This window comes from Gekko japonicus, unplaced genomic scaffold, assembly GCF_001447785.1.
Source record: "Gekko japonicus isolate JY-2015 unplaced genomic scaffold, Gekko_japonicus_V1.1 scaffold4107, whole genome shotgun sequence".
NCBI classification, from domain to species: domain Eukaryota; kingdom Metazoa; phylum Chordata; class Lepidosauria; order Squamata; family Gekkonidae; genus Gekko; species Gekko japonicus.
This window is the reverse complement of record NW_015170396.1, coordinates 66,527-91,396: the sequence shown is the minus strand read 5'-3', so window position 1 is coordinate 91,396 and position 24,870 is coordinate 66,527. Positions and strand designations below refer to the sequence as shown.

At 44.1% G+C, this 24,870-nt stretch overlaps 1 protein-coding gene across 4 annotated transcripts in view; it reads left to right on the top strand.

Moving 5' to 3' along the window:
• The first annotated feature begins 1,929 nt into the window (after positions 1–1,929).
• The window catches only part of SNX9 (sorting nexin 9), a 70,748-nt gene continuing 47,807 nt past the window's right edge, over positions 1,930–24,870 (top strand). For all 4 annotated transcript variants that reach the window (XM_015418282.1, XM_015418281.1, XM_015418280.1 and 1 more), the window contains exons 1-2: positions 1,930–2,242; positions 23,956–24,042. In XM_015418282.1, coding sequence (XP_015273768.1) covers positions 2,231–2,242; positions 23,956–24,042 — 99 coding nt within the window. In that variant the 5' untranslated portion in view covers positions 1,930–2,230. The remainder of the gene's footprint in view (positions 2,243–23,955; positions 24,043–24,870) is intronic.

Here is a 24,870-nt window from a genome sequence, read left to right as displayed (position 1 = left end):
AAAAAATATTCTGAACCAAAAAGTGTAATTAAATATTTAATAAACTATAACACAATAACATTTGAACCATGTAAAGTGAACAGCAGTCAACAGCTGATCCTTCCACTTTTGGCCCTGTCATTCCACTCTGTGGCCATGTGATTCCAGTTCCTGAATACTCCCGCTCCACCCTGGGGCTGTCATTCCACTCCATGCCCTGTCATTCCAATTCCTGAATACTCCTGCTCCACCCTGGGGCTTTCATTCCACTCCGTGGCCTGTCATCCCAGTTCCTGAACACTCCGGCTCCAACCTGGGGCTGTCATTCCACTCCGTGGCCTGTCATCCCAGTCCTAGAACACTCCGGCTCCAACCTGGGGCTGTCATTCCACTCCGTGGCCTGTCATCCCAGTCCTAGAACACTCCGGCTCCAACCTGGGGCTGTCATTCCACTCCGTGGCCCTGTCATTCCAGTTCCTGAACACTCCTGCAACACCCTGGGGCTGTCATTCCACGCTTGGCCTGGCATTCCAGTTCCTGAACACTCCTGGCACACCCTGGGGCTGTCATTCCACTCCGTGGCCCTGTAATTCCAGTTCCGGAAAACTCCTGTTGCACCCTGGGGCTGTCATTCCACTCTTGGTCCTGTCATTCCAGTTCCGGAATACTCCTGCTCCACCCTGGGGCTGTCATTCCAGTCCGTGGCCTGTCATCCCAATTCCTGAACACTCCTGCTCCACCCTGGGGCCGTCATTCGACTCCGTGGCCCTGTCATCCCAGTCCCAGAACACTCCTCGCACACCCTGGGGCTGTCATTCCACTCCGTGGCCTGTCATCCCAGTCCTAGAACACTCCGGCTCCAACCTGGGGCTGTCATTCCACTCCTTGGCCCTGTCATTCCAGTTCCTGAACACTCCTGGCACACCCTGGGGCTGTCATTCCACTCCGTGGCCCTGTCATTCCAGTTCCGGAATACTCCTGCTGCACCCTGGGGCTGTCATTCCACACTATGGCCCTGTCATCCCAGTCCCCGAACACTCCTGCTCCACCCTGGGGGCCGTCATTCCACTCCGTGGCTTGTCATTCTAGTCCCAGACCACTCCTGCTACACCCTGGGGCCGTCATTCCACTCCGTGACCTGTCATTCCAGTCCCTGAACACTCCTGGTCCACCCTGGGGCAGTCATTCCACTCAGTGGGGTGTCATCTCAGTTCCAGAACACTCCTGCTACACCCTTGGGCTATCATTCCACTCCGTGGCCTGTCATCCCAGTCCCTGATCACTCCTGCTCCACCCTGGGGCCGTCATTTTTCTCCGTGGTCCGTCATCCCAGTGCCTGAAGTCTCCTGCTCCACCCTGGGGCTGTCATTCCACTCCGTGGTCTCTCATTCCATCCCCAGAGTAGTGTATTTGGGCCCAGAGACCCTAATGGAAAATCCATTCCGCTTTTTTATTGCAACTCTACTTGTACCCTAATGTTTTCCAATGGAGCCCAGGCAAGTCAAGTGGCATTCCAGGCTCCCATTATTTCCAATGGGCGTTCCAGCGTCTCCCATTGTTTCCAATGGGCAAGCCTGTCCTTCCTTTTAGTACATCCCAATTTTCATTCCATAAGGCCATTGACCGACTGTTGGACAGAATAAGCATTGCTATTACAGAAACAAAACTCAGAGGCACCTTTATGTAGTAGCTGAACACCACCAGGCTGAGAGAAAAAGTTTAGCTAGAAAAGTAATTAGCAGACAAGAAGGGAGAGAAACTCCAGCCTAAACCCTCTCCACTTGTCGGTGGAGGCAAGAGCCTCGTCGCATCGCGTGCGAAAACGCTGGCTGGCTTCTTCCCGTCCTTTTGCTTTCCTTGCCTGGGTTTCGGGACGCCCTCATGAAACTCCGCCCCTGGATATGGGCGAGCGAACGAGGAAGAGGCAAAAGGAAAAGAAAGGCGGGGGGGGGGAGGAAGTGTGGGGGGGCTTGTTCAGCCCGGACTCTGCCTGGCTGTGGGTTCAGGAGTTCGCGTCCCTTCTTCTCATTGCCTTTCCTCGCCTGGTCTGCCTCAGGCACGGGAAGGGAAAAAGAAGAAGCGGGAAGGGGTGGCCGGGGGGGTGGGAAGGAAGACGAGAAAGAGGACCGCCGCCGTCGCCACTACCAGCCTCCTCCTCCACCCCCAGCGTCGCGGCCCAGTAGGAGGGACCCAGAGAAACCAGCCAGGGCCCATTCCCGGGTAGGGGGAGGCTCGCCACAACAGCCCAGCCATGGCCACCAAGGTGAGAAGAAAGCGCCGCCGCCGCCGCCCTGCTTTATAGCAACGCTGAGCTGTCTCCGTTCCCAGCCAGATACGGCCAACTCTCGCTCTCGGAGCAGCTGCCTGGCTCTGGCTGCCCCCTACCACCGTTTTCTCGGGGGCGACGCCGGTGTGGGGTGGGGCGGCAGTTCTTCAGGGACCTCCCCGCGGGCTCGTGTGTGTATATATATGTGTGTGTGTGTAGGGGAGGGGGGTCTCTTTTTCTTTTGACGGGGGGGAGGGAGCTGGGCATTTTGGCGGGATTCCCCTTGCCCACCGGCGTTGGGGGTGGGGGGTCCATTGGTGAATCGAGAGAAGGCGTGTGTGTGGGGGGGGAGTGAAGGATATTCTCGGCAGAGACAGCGTTGTGTCTTTATTTTGATATGTTTTGTGTCCTCTCTTTCTCTTCATACAAACAACACAATGCGCTGGCTATTACTGACTTTAGGCCTTAGCCACACTCCGTCTTTGGGCCGGCAAGTGGGGGAAAGGGCTGAAGGTAATCTTGGAACTTTTGCGGTTTTAGCTAAAGAGGCTCACCCCACTAATTAGATGTTCATTAACTCCTGCTAAATGGCAAATGGAATGATCGGGAGATCAGAGGAGGAGAGCACCACTGTGTTTTGAAAAGGCCCTTCGTCTAATGCCTTGCCTCCCATTCTGTCACAAGTCGATTTCTGTGCTCTCCAGTTTTCCTGTCACCCCTGCCCCAAAGACACTTGTTGGTTGTGTTTGTATTTTGTACACAATAGTTCAGCGCAGTTTGCCTGTGCCTGTTTTATCTAGGAAGCTGTTATTGAAACTCTAGTACTGGATGTCACAAGGGTGGTGGTTTATATTGCATTTGGTATTCTGGAAAAATATCAGGAGGGAAGCTGTAAGAGATGCAGTGACAAGTATCTAACAGAGTAAAGTAGTTAAATGTGTGTTTTGAGTTGTAAGAAAACATTTAAAATGTTTTTGTGGGGAGGGAAAAAGTGCTTGAGAGATCCCAAGAGAGCATCTGGGAGTAAGCAAATATACTGAGTAGGACACTTGGAATATGGAAGCTATATAAAAAGTAAATTCAATAAAGCACTCATTCTGTAGATGTTTGTGGTCTACAGTAACTTCATGATGCCCTTACATTTGGTTCTAAGGCCAGTGATGAGAAACTGGTCACTTGTTCGTGTTTTTTAATACATCATCTTTTTTGTTCCCTTCGTCTAACCACGTACATTACTTTGAATCACCGGTGCATGTTTACAGCTAGTAGTTCCAACCCACACATGACTGAAAATTAAGCACGTGGCTTACCTGTTTTTAAAGGAGATATTCATATGACTAATCAGTCAGGTTTTTTAAATGCACCTTTTGAAATTACATTATAAAAGCTTAATTTATGCTTGATTTTAAGCATTTCACCACTACATAAATCAAACTTGCAAGTCTCCTTTTAAAACTGAAGTTGAATTCTTACACATTTCTTAAGTAGTCTTTAGCAAATTGTGACACAGAGTTGATTGTTCTATAAAGTATCCGTTCATGATATTCCTATTGCTGTTTATCACAAAGCACTTCACATTGCAAAAGAGATTTATAGTCCTTTTTGATTGGTATGCCAGTACCTATTTCTCCAGTATTATAGATGAGTTGCTGCAGGGCTTTTTTGGGAGGGGGAAAAAGAGGTGCCGGAACTCTCAAAAGGGAAATTAAGTTTTCAATCTGTATGAAAACTCATGAACTTTTAAACATTTTAAAAAGAATTTTGTTGAAGAGGTTCCGGAACTCCACTTCGGTGCATTTCCCTAGAAAGAAAACCCTGAGTTGCTGAAACGAAAAGATGATGTGTCATTTTACTTAAATAACTGATATTGTGGTACAGATAGATCATAGAATCATAGAGTTGGAAGGAACCTGTACAACGCAGGAAATACACAGATACCTTCCCCTCCACACCCCAAGTGACCGCTGTTCCATGTCCAGAAGATGACAAAAAAAAACCTCCAGGATCTCCAGACAAACTGGTCTGGAGAAAAATTACTTCTTGACCCCAAAGTGGCAATCAGCATTTCCCTGGCATGTAAGAAAGGGCCACAAGAACTAAGCACAGATACAGCCCTTCCTGCCCTCCCGCTCATGATCTGCCTAAGTTCACAGAATCAGCATTGCTGTCAGATGGCCATCTAGCCTCTGTTTGAAAACCTCCGAAGGAGAGCCCACCATCTCCCAAGGAAGCCTGTTCCACTGAGGAGGAGGAGATTGGATATATACCCCGCCCTTCACTCGGCGTCTCAGAGCGGCTTACAAACTCATTTCCCTCCCCCTCCCTACAACAGACACCCTGTGAGGTAGGTGGAGCTGAGAGAGCCCTTTCAAGACCTGTCCTTGAGAGAGCAGCTCTGACAGAACATCCAGCAGCTGCAAGTGGAAGAGTGGGGAATCAAACTTGGTTCTCCCAGATTAGAGTCCGCGTACTTAACCACTACACCAAACTGGCTCTAACTGTCAGGAAGTTCTTCCTAATGTTTAACAGAAGGCTTCTGATTTAATTTCAACCCATTGGTTCTGGTCCGGCCTTCTGGGGCAAAAGAAAATAACTCTGTACCATCCTCTATATGACAGCCCTTCAAGTACTTGAAGATGGTTATCATATCACCTCTCCGTTGTCTCCTCTCCAGGCTAAACATACCCAGTTCCTTCAACCTTTCCTCATAGGACTTGTCCAGACCCCTCACAATCTTTGTTGCCCTCCTCTGGACACGTTCCAGCTTGTCTATATCCTTAAATTGTGGTGCCCAAAACTGAACAGAATAATCTAGGATGAGGTCTAACTAGAGCAGAGTAAAGCGATACCATCACTTCACAAAGAGGCCTTCAGTCAAGTTCTTTATAGTTCATCAGCATTTAGTAAGAAGGAAAATATGACTTTGTTTTAGAACGCTTATTCAAAAGGCATAATTGCTGAATAGTACTCTTACCTCACCCATGACTATAGATATCTTTTTTCCTCTAACATGTCTTTCTGTATATAATAACCTAAGAAGTAATAATGAAACTCCTTAAGTATTCAGTTTATGATACAGGGTTGAGTTTCCTTTGTTCTTTTCCACTTCTGTTGTATGGGGGCGTTCTGTACTACACTGCTAGTTTGGAATGTGCAAATTTTGGATTTCAAAAGTAAATATCCTTGTGGAAATTGGAGCAGTTTGAAGATTGCAGTGCAGTCCAGATTTGGAAGTATTTTTATTTATATAAAATATGTATACCCTGCCAAGGTGGCATGTTAACCTGCCATTGGGTTATTTTTGTTTCTGTTATTTAAGTTACAATTTCATTCTATACATGTTTGAAGTGACATGTAGAATGTACTTAAATAACCCAAAACTAACAACCCTAGTGTCGGATTCGACTGGCTTTCGAGCAAGGGAACCTTTACCTTTAGAAGAAGAAGAGAAGAGATTGGATTTATACCCCGCCTTTCACTTGGAGTCTCAGAGCGGCTTACAAACTCCTTTCCCTTCCCCTCCCCACAACAGACACCCTGTGAGGTGGGTGGGGCTGAGAGAACTCTGACGGAAACTGCTCTTTTTCAAGGACAGCTGTGCCAGAGCTTGTGACTGACCCAAGGTCACATCAGCAGGTGCAAGTGGAGGAGTGGGGAATCAAACCCGGTTCTTCCAGATTAGAGTCCGCACACTTAACCACTACACCAAACTGGCTACACCAAACCAACAGTTAGAAAAGGGGGGGGGGTTTATAGGAGGATGTATGTGTATGATATGATTTATTGGGTTAGTGGGTCTTAGGCATGAAAGTGAAGATAAGGGGAGAGCAGAGGGAAGATTTTGCCGAATGTTTTTGTAGCTCCAATCCTTATATCCTCATGTATGGCTGTGGACAGTGCACACATGCTTGCATGTGGAATCTGTGTACTCACCAATTAAAGGGAAATGAAGCGCTGTACCAACTGGAGTAAAGAGATGAAGAAAAAAACAGTGGTGCAGTGGGAAGAAAATTTTATTCCAGTATGTTAATAACCCCTACGTGCTTCGCATTGAGGTGCCGGAATTCTCAAGAGGGAAATGAATATTTCCACAGATCTCCCTGAGGAAGCTCAAAGTGAAACACATAAGGGTTATTAACATGGTGGTGGAAAGCGCTGTCAAGTTACAGCTGACTTATGGGCAAGAGATGTTCAGAGGTGGTTTGCCATTGCCTGCCTTCACATTTACAATCCTGGTATTCCTTGGAGGTCTCCCATCCAAATACTTGCCAGGGCCGACCCTGCTTAGCTTCTGAGATCTGACAAGATCAGGCTAGAGCTGGGCCATCCAGGTCAGGGTTGGCTATTGACATATTGGAATAAATTTTTGTTCTCCCCGCACTATTGTTTTTTCTTCGACTCTTTACTCATGTTAGACAGTTGCCACTAGATCTGTTGAAGAGGCACAAAAAGTAAAGTAAGTTTGTAAAGGCAGCCAGAGTTTTAAAAGTTTGAATGTTGCATGCCTTTATTTCACTTCCTGGATACAGTGCTATTGGTTATGATGACCTGTTCATCAGTTATTTGATTTGCATAGATCATTTACATAGATAATTTCATTTGGCTTTTTATAGGTGCTGTGTGAAAGAACATCTTAATACTTCAGTAGTGTAACAAAAAACATTCTGTGGTAGCATATAAGTAGATAGCTATGTTGTCTGCATTTAGAACCTTTTGAATAGTTCTGTTAATATTGGCTGTTAAAAGCTTTCTAGCAGGTTTTTTTTTGTGTGTGTGTGTGTGTGGAAAAAGAGGTGCCGGAATTCTCAAGAGGGAAATGAAGTTTTCAGTCTGTACACCAAAAACCCATGAACTTTTAAACATTTTTAAAAGACTTGTGTCAAAGATGTTCCAGAACTCCATTCCGGCGTGTTCCCCAGAAAAAAAGCCCTGCTTTCTAGTATTCTCTTTTTGGCAGTTACCTGTTTGTGATATGAAACAAGATTTGTTAAGTTTTTTTTCCAATACCATGATGCATGTGAATTTCCTTCTGCCATTTGTTATACGCTTAAAACTGTGACGTTTTCCAGTTAAGCAGCAGCAGAAATATAGCCCAATTATTGCTTATTTGGAATAGGCCACTGTTCTGTGATAAAAGAAAATGAAGTGTCATTGTTTTAGTGCCAGAAAAAAATTCAGTTTCATTTGGTAAACATGAAGCCTTGTGGCATCTTTTATTTAACTTTCCAGAGGCAAATGATAAATTGCTCTATCTTCTGCTCAGAGAAATTGCACTGTGGTTGGTTTAGAAAATGTTTTCCTGAAATTTCTGTGAAACATTCAGGCATAATAAAGGGTTTCCAATTGGGAAACTAATGTGTAAGAAAAGTTTCTTGTTTTTATGTACAGTGCTTTTGTTTGCATTCATAATTATTAAACATAACATACCAGGGATTTCAGTTACCTAATTAGACACTTGCATTTTTAAAACATTAACACTTTTCAGGAGTAGCATGTTAAAGAAGATGGTGTAAACTCTTAAGATGTGGTTTAGTAAAATTGTTCCAATTGATGTTTTCCATTGGCATTAAAAGTTCATAGATAAGCTATGGCCTAAAAGGTAGCATTTTAGAGGTAAATGGTCTATATTAGGTGAACTAACAGTATTGTACATCTTAAAGAAGAAAAAAATTAAAATTCATTTGCATGACATTTTAATTACATTTTTGCCATCTTTCTTCCAAAGAGTTCAGAGAGGCATACATCACTCCCCATTGTCCTGTCACAGTGACCCTTTGAAGTAGGTTAATCTGAACATAAGTGACTGGCCAGAGATCCATTTACCATCCTGTAGTTCCCACAAAACTTGCTGGTGATCTCAGCTCTCAGCACTAACATTTAATAATTTTAGAACAAATGTTGAGTCCAGTGGCACCTTTAAAACAAACAACATTTTATTCAAGGTATGAACTTTTGTGTGCAGGCACACTTCCTCAGATACATTGATATGGAAGTTCCTGCATACAAAAGCTCATACTTTGAATAAACTTTTGTTGGTCTTAAAAGTGCCACTGGACTCAAAATTTGTTGTACTGCTTCAGACCAGCACAGCTGCCCACCTGGATCTATTTAGTAATTTTGTATTTATGTAGTGTGAGTTGGTAAGTGAAAAGCACTTTGAATGCTCAATAAAATTTACAGCATTGCTGCTATGGAAGTTCATATTTTTATCCTTGTATTGCTGGTGGGGAGTTGAACCTGAGTGACTGTGTTTTGTCTAAACTAATCTTGCAGGCTTATAGCTGAATTGACATTTGAACTCAGGGTTTCCAGCCCACACTCATGTGTTAGCTCTATGTCATGGCAACATCACCTGTTTCCTCAAGAAGCATTCTAATTAATTTGTGTGGAGTGGTTAGAATGGCAGACTAGGATCTGAGAGCCCTAGGTTCAAATATCCAGTGTGCCATGATGCTTGCTGGTTGACTTTGGTCCAGTCACTCTCTCTCAGCCTAACCTTCCTGACAGCATTGCTGAGACGATAAAACGGAGGAGGAGAGAATAATTTATACTGCAGTGAGCGCCTTTGAAGACGGTCATGATTGAAATATACTTAATACAATTATTCTTACACAACTTTGTAGGATTGCCACCATGTTTCTTGCTCTGGTCTTATGTCTTTAGCAGTGCTGAGAGTCACAGAAAGTTAGTCAGCTTAAGCTTGAAAAAGCATCTCTGTTAAACTTATAAATTGCAGTGTTTTTAAAGGCACAGGAATATGGCGAATAAGGTAGCTTATAACATTGCCAGTAAAGGTAGTCCACTCCTCTTTCCCAAGCACTTGGAGCAGGAATAGAGTTCCTCAGCTGTTGGACTCATTCCATCCTCAGGATTTGGAGGTTCTCTAGTGGTGTTCTTCACAGGCTCATTGTGTTGTTGTTGTTGTTAATTAAATTTGTAGACCGCCCTTCCCCAAAGGGCTCAGAAGATGCACAACAAAATTAAAATACAAATAAATTAGTTTTCAGTTTACAATAAGATAAAATCAGCAATACTAGTAGATGGCATAAAATTGTGCTTCGTTCCCTACCTCCCTTGGGTGGATCAGGGACTGGTCATGGAGGAGGCCAAAGTGAGAGCCACAATGTGAACCATTGCTGTCTTCAACCGTAGGCCTGGTGGAACATCTCTGTTTTACACACACTGTGGAACTGATGTCACCAGGTAGAGAGGGTGTCACCAGGTAGAGAGTTCCACCAGGCCAGAGCCGGGGCTGAAAAGGCCCTGGATCCAGATGAGGACAGCTGGACATCTCTTGGGCCAGGGACCACCAATACGTTTTGGTCTTCCAAACACAAGGCTCTTTGGGGAACACACCGGGAAGGGCAGTCCCATAGGTACACTGGTCCCAGACCGTTAAGGGCCCTAAAGGTCAAATACCAAAACCTTGAAGTGGATCTGGTACTCAACTTAGAGCCAGTGTAGTTGGTGAAGCACAGGTTTTATGTGTGTTGTCATCGGGGTACCTGTAAGTACCCGTGCCGCTGCATTCTGGACAAGCTGTAGTTTCCAGGGGTAACCCTGTGTAGAGCGAGTCACAGTAATCCAACCTTGAGGTGACTGTGCGTGGATCACTATGGCAAGGTCTGGGCTAGAGAAGTAGGAGGCTAGTTGCCCGACCTGGTGCAGTTGGAAAAACACCAGCCTGGCAGCATTTGCCACCTGGGCCTCCATAGTTAAGGAGGAATACAGGAGCATACCCAGATTCTTGACATTCGATGCCGGTGTTAGTGGCACACCTGTAGGTCCTCTCTTATACCCATAATTTGTTCTGTTGGTCAAAACTATCACTTTCATGCCAACAACAACTACTTTTGTGCTGATTTCCATCCAGACTACTTGTAACTGCTGTGTCTTTGTTATATTTTTTAAATGCATGGTGCCTCTCTCTCTCAGTCTAAACTCTAATACTGGTTATACTCTTTCTTTCTCTTTGTCCTTCCTTCATTGCATGTGGGCTATCTGGGATGCGTATGGTAGAGAGGAATGAGTATGAACTGTGAGTATCAACAAAACCATTGCATGGAAGCAAGCAATTCCTATTATGGCAGTTTTTACCTTGTTCTACTTGTGAAAATTGCAGTGAGGATGTTGTGCTTGCTTTGATGGATGTACTGAGTTGCATGTTATCTTCTTGATGAAAATATGTTCCTTATAAGTTGGAGCAGTTGGAGAACATCACACAAAAGAACATTTTTCTAATGTATAGCCATTCTTTTTACATTTTTTCCTAACCATGTAAGTATTGGTAGTGAATGTTAGTTTTAACAGTGTGTGAATTTTTTCAGTATTATGTTTGATGTGTCTTTGTAATATGCCAACCATGTGATGTGAATTTCAAACATGATTACAAATTCTGCCAAGGTAGCCATGTTGCCTAGCTCCCTCATGACTTTTGCAACCCGAGAGCCTGTGGCTTTCTGATGTCAGAAGTGTGGATGAATACATCCATTTGATATCAAGGCAAGGTCTCTTTGTTAAGGCTAGTATTCTTCCAGGCACTTTCAAAAGGAAGTAGCTTGGTTGTGTTTGTGCTTCAAGAGAACATTAATCAAAAATCTTTAGTGTGACCCTCCAAAGCTCTTTGCACTCATGGCCATAAGTATTGAAACAGGTTTGCAGGATAATAATCAAAGCTCTAACAAATCTCCGTCACAATACAAGCTTCCTTGATTGTCAGCAGGTCTGAGTCATGCCTGTCATCCATTCTGAACCAGTCACTTGCAACTAGGCCCATTTCTTGTCCCCACTAAATCACATGGTACTCTGCCTTGTACCCAGTTTGAACTGTCCCAGGGCAGGTTGGGTTCTGACCCTCACACCAGTGGAGTTTCCAGTCCTAAAGTTGTACCAATCACAGTGCAACCCAGATTCTACCAGTGGGCAACCTGCCATTTTTACTTAATACCATCACAGATCTTCTGCATCAAATTTTGCCAATTTGCACCCAGGTAAATCAAGGTGCGTAAGAAGGGCATCCCAAGCTCCTTCCAGCACTGTGAGTATGAAATCACAGGATCTTCCTTCTTAAGACAGAGTATGTTTCTCTTTCTGCAGTATGCTTTCCTTCCCAAATTTAACTCTCCACATCTTTCTACCTTTCTTAGTTTTTCCATTCCTGTTCTTGGTCAGTCTGGACTACCATCAGCTAGCCTTCTCCCGTAGCTAGGCTAGGGACTCTTTCCTTCCTATCTGAAACTTCTCCCATGTTTATCCTATCATTCCCTTGGATCCCTCTTTAGGCAATGCCTCACTTACCTTCTCTCTTTTGGTTGGTTTGCTGTGGACTGGCCACAGGGGAGAAATACAGTTTTGGCTAACTTTAATTTCAATTGGGTATTAAAAGCTAGCCTGCTCTTATCAACTTTTAGAAGCTAAGCAGGGTCGGCCCTGGTTAGTACTTGAATGAGAGACCATCAAGGAAGTCTGGGGTTGCTACACAAAGGCAGGCAATGAAAACCACCTCTGTTGGTCTCTTGCTTCGAAAACCCAACAGGGTTGCCATAAGTCAGCTGCAACTTGACAGTGTCAAGCTTCAGTTTCATTTCACATCGTTCCACTTCACTGCTTGCCATAATTGAGGGGGGACGGAATTCCTGAGGGGAGTGCATGGGTGTTTGGAGTGCCTGCTTGTAGAAGCCATAACTTTCCTTAAGATTGTGCCCCATCGCTGGTTCCCAAGGAAGCTAGCCTTGGGGACTCTTTTGCCAGGCCTGAACATAGATAAGGTGTTGTATATCTGTCAGCGTTGCCATAGATATAATAGGGGCTGAGTGATGACATATGTGAGAGGTGTGGGGTGTATTTTGTATTATCTATTTGTGCGCCTTTTTCTCAGTTCTGACACAGAGCCTGTTTTCTTAAAGTAAACATATCTCAATAAACTACCACTGCTTAAGTGTGTTGTGGAGAGTGTCTTAATTGGGGGGACCCGACAGCTTTTGTTGTTGTTGTTCAGTCGCACAGTTGAGTATGACTCTTTGCGACCCCATGGACCACATCATGCCAGGCCCTTCTGTCTTCCATCATCTTCCGGAGTTTGCTTAATTTCATGTTTGTTGCATCAATAACACTGTCTAACCATCTCATCCTTTGCCGTCCCCTTCTTCTTTTACCTTCAATCATTCCCAGCATCAGGGTCTTCTCCAGTGATTGCTCCCTTCTCATATGGTGGCCAAAGTATTTGAGCTTCAGCTTCAGTATCTGGCCTTCCAGGGACAGTCAGGGTTGATTTCTTTTAGGATTGAATGATATGATCTCCTTGCAGTCCAAGGGATTCTCAAGTCTTCTCCAGCACCATAGTATTACAGCAGAACACTGTTGAATTGCCACATGTAATTGTTGCTGTTTTGGTGCCTTTGAATAGCCCAATCTTGCTATCGCGTAGTATCCCCATTTTTGCTCCCCCTTTTAATTCTGTTCTTTTATAGGGTAATAATGTGATGCAACTCTCTCTCTCCCTTCCATCCTTCCATTCTTGTGAGATTTATTTTGCTAGACTGGAAGCCATATATATATTTGTATTTTTACCCTACCCTCCCCGCGAGCGGGCTCAGGGCAGCTTACAAGAGGGCAACAGTATATACAGCAAACTCAAACAATCTTTTCGTGTCCTGTTCTGCATGCATAGGGGATGCTATACACACGACTGGCCTGACATGGGGACTGATTTGGGTTAACCACCATGTTAGTCAATTGGAAGCAAACACAAAGAGGACTCTTCTGGTATCTTAAAAACTAACCAGTTTATTGTTGCTCAAGTTATTCTGGACTAGAGTCAGATGTACAGAGTAGATAATGGATTGTGTGGTATGCTCTGGATGGTGGCTTCTGTGTGGAGATATGTATATGGTCAGTAGGCTTTCAGTATAAAATGTTATTTATATATACATGGTGTAGTGGCACATAGCTTTCTGGAAAGTAAATCTAACATGTTGGCTGACTCAGACGGATAGTAAGGTGGAAGTTGTTGAAGCTGTGGTGGTTTTTCACATTAGTCTAGCCAATGCCATTAGTATATCTCAAGTAGAGGAGAGTTGTTTGAGGACAGGAACTAAGAGAGTGCTTCTCTCAGTTGGCCATGTACATTTTGGCATGTTGTGGAACCATGCAGATGCTATTGAAGTGCCATTAACCAGAAGGTCAAGTAGTTGTATCTTGGATAATATTTATTTAATTTAGGGGTTGGATCCAGACTAAATTTTCTGCTATTGGAATGCAGTTCAGGCAGCACAACAGAAGCATCATGCTCTCTTTGTCCCCCCCCCAGCCCATTAATCTCCCTGAAAATGTTGTTCCTGGGGGGTAGGAGACCCTCAGAATTGGCATGAGGTGCAAATCAGAGGCCTACATCAGGAAGAGAGAATGAGCAGAAATTGCATTTTCCCTTCCCCGAGTGGAAAGTTTACTCTGGATCCAACCTAATGTTTGTAGCCCTTTGTGGGTAATGCTGATGTGTAAAGCATCTACACCCGTGGTACTTAAGAAGATATATTCTGGGAGATTTCTTGTTGAAACATTCCACAAGTCCACTTGCCAGCTAGCCAGTGGGGAGGGAGTTTTGTCATCCTTGCAACTTGGGACCATCAGCAGGGCCTCATGTATCCACAGATGATCCCAAATGCCAAAAAAAGAAGGAAAAAAAAAGGCTGCAGGCTGTTTACTAGGCCAAGGAAAGGCCTGCTGCTTGGGAGTCCCACAAGAGTTGAAGGCAGTGAGGAAAAACAAAAATAAGTTCCTGAGACATAAGCACATGACTTTCATTACAGTCCTGCTTCGTTCTGACCAGATGTTGAAATTACTGTGGTGTTTTGTTTTGGTTTTGGGGATTTTTTTTTGCAATTTATGTTGCAGCTACGGATGGGTGTACTCCTCCTCCTAGCTCAGTTCAGAATGGGCTTAGGAAAAATTATTCTTCTCCTCCTTGATGGTACTGAATTTCAGTTCTGTTACACCCCTTAATGTCAGGAGCACTGTGGAGCCTAGAGGTCTCCCTTTCTCGCTCTGAAGGGGAGGGCATCCTGACATGGGAGAGTCCCATCTGTCCATCAAGGAGGCATGACAGAAATTCTTCCAGGCTTCCTGTTTCCTGGGTGGTGTCACCCAGTTTCCTCAGTTTGTTTCCTGCCTCATTAAGGAGAGCAGGCCTTTGTAGGATCTGCTCAGCAAGGCCCCTACAACTCAGTGGAAGGCACCTAATACTCCTATTTCTATGCTTTTATACCTGCTTCTTCTCACTTCTTTATTCTGAACAATTCCTCCTTTGGCCTACTCCTTGCCCCCCCCCCTTTCTGAGGGTAGAGTGGCTGAGGCAATGGTGAACACAGAGAACGTCAACAAAGCCTCAGATGGCTTCGTACCCAAAGAGGATGGGGACCTCTTTGTCTGCCCAAAAACAGGAGGAAGGAACTACTCCCTGGCGGGGTCAAGCAGGTGCAGACCTTCAGAAGAGCGGACAAGAGCGGACAAGCAGAGGTGACAAGAGGAGTATGCTGCACAGTTCAGCTGCACCTCAGAGGATGTCTCAACAGCAGCGGCCGATTCAGATGGGAAGATCCTCTGCACCAATAAAGATGACGCAAGCTTGGGCTCGGCTTTCATGGCCTCAGTGAAGCAGTCAGGGAGATGGAGCATCACTGTAGGGCAAGGTAGAGATGTCTCGCCTCCCTCCCAGTCCCCATTTTCTCGATGCCTTCCAGAGGTACCAAGCTGGCTTTGCCATGCTATGTTGGAGGAAATCTGGTCCAGTGTTCCCTCTAAGCTGAGTTTGTGTGAGCTAGCTCACAGTTTCTTAGCCTCCGGCTCACACATTTTGTCTTAGCTCAGGAAGGATGGCTCCAGAGCAAACTAATTTATGCAGTAGCCAAATCGCTCGGTCACAACTTTAATGCCAGGAGCTCACGAAGTAGAATTTTTGCTCACAAGACTCCACAGCTTAGAGGGAGCATTGGTCTGGTCCCTGCAAGAGCAGAATGCACCTTCCCCACAAGGAAGCTGGAAAATATATCATTCAGGGTCATCCTCCAGATCACATTATCCACCCTTCCTGTGGATTGTTGAGGCAGGGAAGAGGGGAGGATTCCTCAGACAGGGGGCAGAGTGCAGGGCACAAGCCTTGGCTGACTAAGGCAGCACCCCAAAAAATGGCAATGCACAGGCCCCACCTTTCTCACAGTGACCGAGCCCCCTCCTACTGGGACTTGAGAGTCAAAACAGATCTTCTGATAAGGAAGAAGGGGAGATGTCTGAGGAGGAGATAATAGTCCCACAGCAAATCCAAATGTCTCTTTAACCAAGAGGACTATCAGGGACTATTAGCCAAGGCACTATCTCTCTCAGGGCACTCAGAAACTAGGGAAGAGAAGACCAATCCTAAAACCAAACCCAAAGAGAAATAGGAATCCCGTCCCCCATTCCTAGTCTGGGGGAAAATAGTGCGGTTTCCAGAATTCTTTGAGAACCAAATGAAAGAGGACTGGGCAAACTCTTTTTCTAATAAAGAGAAGCTGGGTATAGCAAAAAAAAAAAAAAAGGTGTTCTTTGCCTAACCACATTAGGAATTACATGTTCCATTAGTAGATGCTCCTGTTGTAGCTCTCCTCTAAGGGAGCTTGGTTACTAAAGACAGTGACAGATTCCTATATGACCAACTGTACCATAAATCACATTATACTCTCAGAAAATCCTGTAAGGCCTCAGCCCCTGCAGTTAGGGCATAAACCACATAATCTCTGTTCACAAGGGCTTCCATCCTTCTGGTTAGGAAGTTAGTTCAGCTGTTTTTAGAGGAGAACAAAAAGACGAGGAAAGGTGCTAATGGACTTCTTAGAGTGGTCACATTTATGGCTAATGTCACTCTTGACACACTGTGCCTTTCTTCCTTTTCTATGGTGGCAGCAGTAGCAGCACATAGAAGCTTGTGGCTGAGAGCTTGGCAAGCTGATTACTATTCCAGGCTAATATTAGTGTCCTTTCCATTTCAGGGAATCTCTTTGGAGACAACTTGGATGATATTGTGGTAGAAACCAAGAATAAGAAGGCTAGGCCTAGAACACACAGGAGGGGTTGATAGATGGCAGAACCCTTCACATTCCTTTTGAAGCCAGCATACTCTGCCATGCTTCGAGGGTGACCAAAGTCACCCCAACTTGAACAGAAATATGGGAGAATAGACAAGGATATTTACATCCCCCCCCCTCAAAGCACACAGGAATCACAATAGATTTCCCTGTAAACAGGCTGTACCTGCCAGAGGAGAAGATCCAGAAAATCTCAGGCATGGCAAGACAACGGATAAATTCCAGGTCATCATCACTAATGACTGGCAAGACTACAAGGCCTAATGATTGCTTGCCTAGACTCAGTTCCTTGGGTAAGATTTCACTTCCATCCTTTGCAGTGGTTCCTGAGAACTTCCAGCTGCAGATCCTTTAGAAGATAGACATTCCCTTAGTTCTTACCTGCCCTCTTACCAGGGCCTTGTGTGGTGGACCCTGTAACTAAATGACTGCCAGTCTGGTAGTCCTCTGGAGGGGGGAGGTGCTCCATAGGGAACAATGGGGCTGCCTGGCCTACATTTCCCAGCAGCTTTAGGGGAAAAGAGCGGGAAAGTAGGGACCCACCCCAGGGGTGGAGCCAGCCAAATAAAGGCTTTGACCCCTCAGGGGAGGTTTTTCAGCAGCTTCAAGGGGTGCGTACAGGTGGGACTCCTGCTACCAACACTCCGTGGTCAGTCCAGGCCACTATAAATCGTGGTGGACAGCCAGGAGGGTTAGCAGTACTGGTGACCAGTCCAGTGAAGGGCCGGAGTTTCTCTCCAATCAAAAGGAGGGGGAAAGCAAATCCTGGCCTGCAGCCACCCACTATAGAGGTAGGGAGGGTGTGTGTAGGGGGACAGAGGAATTGCGTTTAGATCGTGTTTATTTTCTGCCCAGGTTGAGTTGATGTGCCTGTGTTTATTTTCTGTGCCTAACTTGTATATATAAAACCTGGTAGTGCCTTGACCACATAGTCCTCCCTGCTCCAGCACATTACCAGAGGCAAAGGGGGGGGGGGCAGCGGGAGTGCAAACGCCCCCAAATTAGAGGGGTTGCCAACTCTCCAGGGGGTGCCCAAAGATTGAGGTACCCACTTTCCTGGGTTGGTAAATCAGCCAGAGGGGTCTCACTGTCCCTCTAGGAAGGCGGTGTGAATCCAGTGAGTGGTGGCAGCGAATGAAGAAGGGAAATAGCCCCACCAGGCAGGGTGGGCGGGCAAAAACAGGGACTTGCGAGCCACAGAACAGCTGCTCAGTCTCCCAGGGCTGAGGGCGGGTCCCCGTTTCTTCACAGACCCCATGATCCAATCTGGTCAAGGGCAAAGAATACATAAAGCCCATTGTAAACCCGGTATTTATAGATGCATGCCTGACAGTCTGGGGGGAGGCAATCTGTCAGGGAAGGCCTGCAGAAAGGACCTAGAACCGTGTAGAGGGGAAGATGAGCATCAACTTTCCTGAGATCAGGGCAATCAGACTGGCTCTAGTCAAGTTCTGGGATGGGATCAGGATCAATCATGTCTTAATAAGAACAGCCTACATAACAAGCAGGGTGGGTCCATGACACTTCACACAGAGATGGCAAGGATCGTGTATTGTTCAGAACAGAAGCTCAAGTCTGTATCAGCAGAGTACATCAAGGGCCAGCGGAATGTGCTAGCAGACTGGCTAAGCAGACAACGGGTGAACAACAAGAAGTGGTCTCTCAAAATGGAGGTTTTCACACAGATTGTGAAATGCTTCTGCTACTCTGTTATGAATCTCTTTGTCTGCGGTCACACAGACTAAATAATCCACTTTCATTCTACTTTCAGTGCACTTTCCAATTGGATTTTACTGTGTGAACTGGCAAAATCCAGTTGGAAAGTGCATTGAAAGTGGATTATTTAGTGTGTGTGACTGCAGCCTTTGTCTCAGACCTTAACTACCATGTGCCCAGGTTCTTCTTATGGTTCCAGACAGTAGGAGCAGAGCAAACAGATGCTCTAACATCTCCCTGGTCACCAGGCCTCCTTTATGCCTTTCCACCTATTCTGCTAATACCAAAGATGCTGAGGAAACTGAGGCAAGAAAACGTAACCCTGGTCTGCATAGCCCTAGTTGGCCACTCAGATCCTGGTATTCAGCATTAGTGAGGTTATCAATAGAAAATCCTTGGCAGATTCCTGTCATTCTGGACATGCTTCAGCAAAGGCCACTGCGGCACCCAGACCCAGCATGGGTACACCTGTTTGCATGGAAATTGAAAGGGAAAGACTCTGAAGCCTAAGCTATTCTGCAAGGTTCACAGGTATCATGCTAGTCTCTAAAAGAGTTTCTACATCAAGAATTTATAACTCTTCGTGGAAGGCATATGCCAGGTGGTGCAAATGGAAGCACCTAGACTCATTATCTCCTATGTTACACTAGATCCTGGAGTTCCTGCGTATGGTGTTGACTATGATACACAGACAAGTGGTAGACAGGGTTGTAGTAACCGCAGAGATTGATGGATGCTCTGTATCCAGACATCCTCACATAGTCAGATTTCTCAAAGGAGTAGCCCATGTCAACCCTCCAGCTGTCCATAGATTTCCTTCTTGGCAGCTGTACTTGGTCCTGTTGGTGCTCACTCATCCTCCATTTGGACCTTTCAGAGAAGTTCTACTAAAATGATTGAGAATGAAGGTCCTGTTTCCGACAGCTGTGACTTTGCCCAGAAGGGTCTCGGAATCACGAGCTTTAGCAGGAAAAGTCTCTGTGTTTTTCACAAGGATAAATGGTCCTAAAATTGATCCAGCATTCAATCCAAAGGTCAGTACTTCCTTCCACCACTCCCAGGAAATATCATTGCCTTCATTCTGCCCCAAAACATTCCACCTCAAAGAAAAGGAGTGGCACATCTTTACAGAGTCTGAAGGATCTACATCAGGCACACAGCATCAATTCATAAAACAGACTTTCTCTTTATCTAAGTGAGTTCACTTAACGAGGGACAGAAAATATCTAAAATGGTAATACCGTGTTTCCCCAAAAATAAGACATTGTCTTATATTTATTTTTTCTCAAGAAGACACACTAGGGCTGATACCACAAATGCATAGAAATCCTGCTAGGGCTTATTTTTGGGGTAGGTCTTATTTTCGGGGAAACAGGGTATGTCTGAGGCAGTGCAAGTTCCAGGTACCACTTGGAACCACAGCTCTCTCCATTCGTAGTGCTGCATCTAACACAACAATAGATGTTGAGGAAATCCCTGATGGCAGCCACATGATCATCTCTATCACCCATCACCAGGCCCTACAAAATGAATATCCCTGCTCAGCTGACGAAGTCTTCAGAAGAAGGATATTACAAGTGGTGCAGGTGGACTGATTTTCCCACCTGACATGGGGATAAAACTGCTTTTGGATGTTCCATGTCAAGACGCCCCCCTCCTCAGGGCGAGAAAGGAACATTGGCACTTATCTTCAGGGTTCCTTCTGCTTTGAGGAAAGGAGGGCATCTTGTCCCACCCTGATTTAAAGAGGGGGATAACAAGCTGCTTTCTCCATGTTAATGCCTTCTCATTTCCTGTCCAAACGCATTTTCTGTTTCCTAAAATATTCAATGATTTACTTAGTATTTTAGTGTAGATACTGCTTCAGGACTTACCCAACTGAGGAAAGTAGGTAGGAGACAGGAAGCCTGGAAGAGTTTTAGTCCTGCCTTCTTGATGGACAGTTGGGAATCACCCATGTCAAGATGCCCTCCCTTCCTTAGAGCAGAAGGAACCCTCGCAGCACATGCCAGGGTTCCTTTCCACAAACGTTACCCAGCAGCTGCAACATGAAACTTTACTGCAAGGTCTCCTTTAGGAGACTGTCCATTAGGATGCATATTTGTAACAGTGTCCTGTGTCTAGGGAACCATGGGAAATGTAGTTCCCACAGGGGTTTAGGAATTATGGGAAGTACATTTCTCATGGTTCTTGATTCTGATACTGGTTGGCAGTGTCTAGCACCTCATGGAGTTCTCCTTGCTGCTGCCACCACTGCCAAGTAAGTTTGGGTACGAAGGGATTGTGAATGCTGGAGCTGTCAGCAGACAACCCTGTTATGGATCAGACCAGAACTCTGTTGAGATTCATGTCTGACTCATAAAGCACTTGTTAGAAGGAACCTTTGTGTTTACTTTCTGACTCCCCCCCCTCTTTCAAACCTTTTGTTCTGGAGCATCTCTGGAGTTCTGCATCACACCTCTCACTTTAAGACCGTCCGGTACACTGTATGCAGAAACAAGACTGAATGGAAGCTCCTAGTTTAGAAATTGTCTTTATATCCGGCTTTTCTGATGATCGTTTCACAATGTGGTTTACATCAATATAGAGACAGGTCCTGGCCTTGGGCTTGCGGTCAAGACAAAGCTTAAGGGAAATGGATAGAAAAGGTAGATCTGTTTGATATTTAAAATTTATATACAGTTGGGCAAGGCCAGTCTTCTTTTGATTAAAGTAATGGAACTATCTTACGGTTCTTACTCCAGGGGGCTAGTGACAGGGGCCAGAGCTCCCTTTCACCTTCTACCGTATAATCACTTAGGGAAATTTCAGCTGAGTATGTAGTTGTGCCGTTCAAGTGAGGCAACTGGGTGTTGTGTTTTCTGATTTGCACTTAATGTTGTGTTTGTGAAACACTACTTCAAAACCTTGTAAAGAATATCTTATAAAATGTCTCTGGGAAATGTTGATCATGGCCTTTTCTGTCTGGATGTACCGTGAAGTCCACATGGTAATTCTCCCTCTTTGCTCCCTCATTTCACGGTGTCATCATGCTGTAAGGTTTCATTTTGTTGTTTATTAAGATACAAATTGCTGCAGTACTTTTGGAGTGTAGTTTTATTTTGTTAAATTGTAATGCTTACATTCTTGGTTTACCAGCATCATAATTTCCATAAATGCTGGGGAGAGATGCATGAAGGAAGTAAGTCTGCACTGGCCTTAATTGACAGAGCAGATTTCTTTCTTTTGGTTTTTAAAGAAACTCCTGCAGTATAATCTAGGACAATCAGAGCTTTTTAATTTTTCAAAGCTAAGAGATTCCTGTTTTTACAGAAATTTAGTGTGAGAATAACAGCAAAAATGCACAAGTAAAATTTCTTCTTGTAACTAAACTACTGCACTGACTGTGTCTCATTGATTTCTGGTGGAAAAAAAATCTCATGGCTCTTTTAAATTATGCATTCATTTATAACTATATGAAAACACCCCCTCCCCCAGTTGTATCAGTTCTTAGATATCATTGTGACCACGTGTTCATAGTATCCGTTCTTAGGAATCCGTTCAATGAAATATTTCCTGTTGTAGATTTCACAAATACTGATGTTGGCTCTTTGGAAGTCAACCCACTGACCCTTTAGTTTGATTTTGCAGTAATATTAGGAAAGCCGGTACAGTTTGTTAAAAGTTTTGATATGCTAGCTTACATCAAAAGTAGGAACCCATCTTGGATAGTTAAAGAGGTATTCTTTAACATCACTGTATGTGTGAAATATATCTTACCAGAGATTTTTTCAGTAACAAGCTGTTTCTCCCAGATAACATGGGTGTATTTTCCATAATCAGTGAGAGATGTTACAAATTGTGTAAACATATTAAGTTTTGGGGATTTTTTTTCTCTCTCTGCAGGAGAGTTTGGCCAAGCGCAATAAATTTTTTGCTGAGGAGCTTTATTTCCACTCAGCAATTCTTTTCCCAGAATGGCATCCTCATTTATCTGTGGAACATTCAACCAGATTTCCTGACAGTGATTAGACCACTTTTATGGGCTAGAAATGAATTCCTTGGCACATTGTGTGTGCATATTCATAAATATTTATTATCCATATATCTTCTGTGCTTTTGGTATTGATTCATCCTTTTCAGAAGGGCTAGAAACGGCTAGAAATCCTGATAACCTAAATTGGCTATGTAAAACTTGCAGCTAACTGTCTTTAACATATATTGCACTGTCTAGGACAGTGTGGATTTGAATCTGGCTGAACCCTAGTACATTTGTTTACAAGTACAACATTTGCTGAACAAAAGTTGTAAACAATGTGCCTCATTGGAATGGAATGTGCAAAAGCTGGAATACTCCTCAAAGAAAAATAAAACAGGAATCCAGTGGAATTTTAAGGACTAACAATTTATTCTAGCATAACCTGGTTCACAAAAGTTTATGCTGAAATAAATTGTTTAAGTACATGCTGTGGATGCCTAATTGATTTTGTTGCTATAGACTAACACAGCTAGCCATCTAAAATCTTTCAGGACAGATTTAAAGCTGAGTAGGAGGTTGAGGGTGTGAAGGGGGTAAGTCAAGATTGAAAGATAAGAGAAAATAATTGAAATATTGGTGGAGAGAGGTCCACATTACTAGCAATTCTAGCTGTATATTCGCATAATATTTCTAACATCTTTTATCTTTGTTATTGTTGGAAGCCAATTTTGCTTTTAAAATGGGGTATAAATGAGCTGGAAACAGAAAATATGACACACTTCTATTTACTCTGGTTATAATTTTAGAAATGTAAATGAGGTGTCTTGGTGAAACTTCTATTGATGTTCATTTGTACTGTACAGCTCGGTTACCAGTGTGTAAAGTCCTGGGAGTTTTGTTCCTGTTATTTGCTTTTGTGACTTAATTGGCCCATAGAGAAAGAGGAGATCTTGTTGGCTCCTTGGGTGTTAATCAGATGTGGGGGAAGTGTGCGTTGTTAATTCTGAGTGTATCTGTTCTACTGTGTATTGACTTTATGCCAAATACTAAAGTACATCTTCCAAGCACAGTAACTAGCTTTTGCTGGCTTTTTACATCCTTGCTCCTGAGTCTTTAACAGCTGCCGAGATGTAGAAATTTTGCAGGTGAACTTTCTGCCATTGCTTCATATAATACACTACGAGAAGCTTCACCTGTGAAATGACTGCATGTCTGGTGGCAGATAAAGGCTTAGGAGCACAGTTGTTTAAAAAAAGGCAGGCAAATTTTAGCACATTAACTCAGTGGCATGTGCACACACAACTGGCTCTGATAAGTACAACATGGCAGTGTACTTGTTTCCCATGCACTATTAGATGTTACATCTAAGTGAAACTTCCATATATAGAGGTAGCTTGTGTCTGTTTATTAGATGGTACAGCCAGTTGTGGAATGGCTATTACTGTCGTGTCCTGCTTGTGAGACTCCCAAGGCACATCTTGTCTTTTGTCCTCCAGTGATGGTTGTTTTTTAAAAATGTGGAATGGTAGCTGGGGTGAGGAAAGTGCTTTTAGAACTTAATTTCATTTCCCTGGTACAATTTATTATATAAAGTTGTTTTTGAGGAAGACTCTGTGTACTTTGATTAAGTGATAATTGCTTTCATCTTTACAAGAAAATTTCAGGATAATAAGGGCCAGTTCTTAAGAGCTGTCTCACTTCGGGATGCTATATAAAATATTGTTTAAATTGGATTTTAATAGGAATTTGCCAGTTAGATTTTCAAAATATTGATCTGTATGGCGTATGTCATCACCAGTTCTTTTCTGTGATTTATCTCTACTTATTTATCATTTGTTTCATGCAATTTTTTTTACCATGGATCTTGAAGAACTAAATCCAGAGTGCTTATCACTAGTATTATTTTTGTACATCTACAGGCTCGGGTTATGTATGACTTTGCTGCTGAACCTGGAAACAATGAGTTAACAGTTACTGAAGGAGAAATCATCACAATTACCAATCCGGTAAGATGCACATGGTGGGAATCAGGGTTCTGTCTACTAAAATAACTCCTGCAATTTTGATGAAGAATAGGTAGAATGACTCTGTTGCTGAAGTTGAAAGTCTGTAGATGTACTGCTTGCACATAAAAGGAAGCTGCAAAGATAGCCAATCATTTCGATGCCTTTGGTTCTAGGAAAACTTATGTAACTCAGTAGCTCTCAGCTGATGATTGCTCTGTTCCTCAAAGTTACTACTATATCTTAACAAGTTAAGATGGAAAGAAACATTAGTTTGTAACTTGCTGCACATTTCCTTAGGAGCAAGTGTCATTGAATTCACTAGGACTTTTGAATGTGCATGGAATTTGATTGTTAGACAGTTAGAATTGTTTATTTTACCTCCTTACTGCCAGCCCTGAACATAAAAGACCCCCGAGCTTATAGGGAAGGAGCAATCCCCCCCCCCCCTCCTCCTCTTGCTGATTCTTTCTCCCACTCCATGCTGGCTTTCCCCCTTGCCCTCATTCAGCCTTCGCCTACAGTCTTTGCTTCCCACCTGTCTCTACCACTGCCACTTGTTTCCTCGCCTTCTCATTTATTTATTAATTTAAAACATTTCTGTCCTATTTTTTTCTCCTTGGACTCAACATGGCAAACAATAAAACCAACTTCTCCCTGACTCACTGCTGCTACTGGCAACTCTGCTTTGTTTCCTTCCTCACTCATCTGCACTGCTGTCTGCCTTGCCCACCCACTGACACCACTGCTGCCTCCATCACCTCTTTATGGAGGTTGCTAAGCAGCCCTCAAAATGGCAGCAAAGATCTTGCAGAATAGCATCAAAAGATC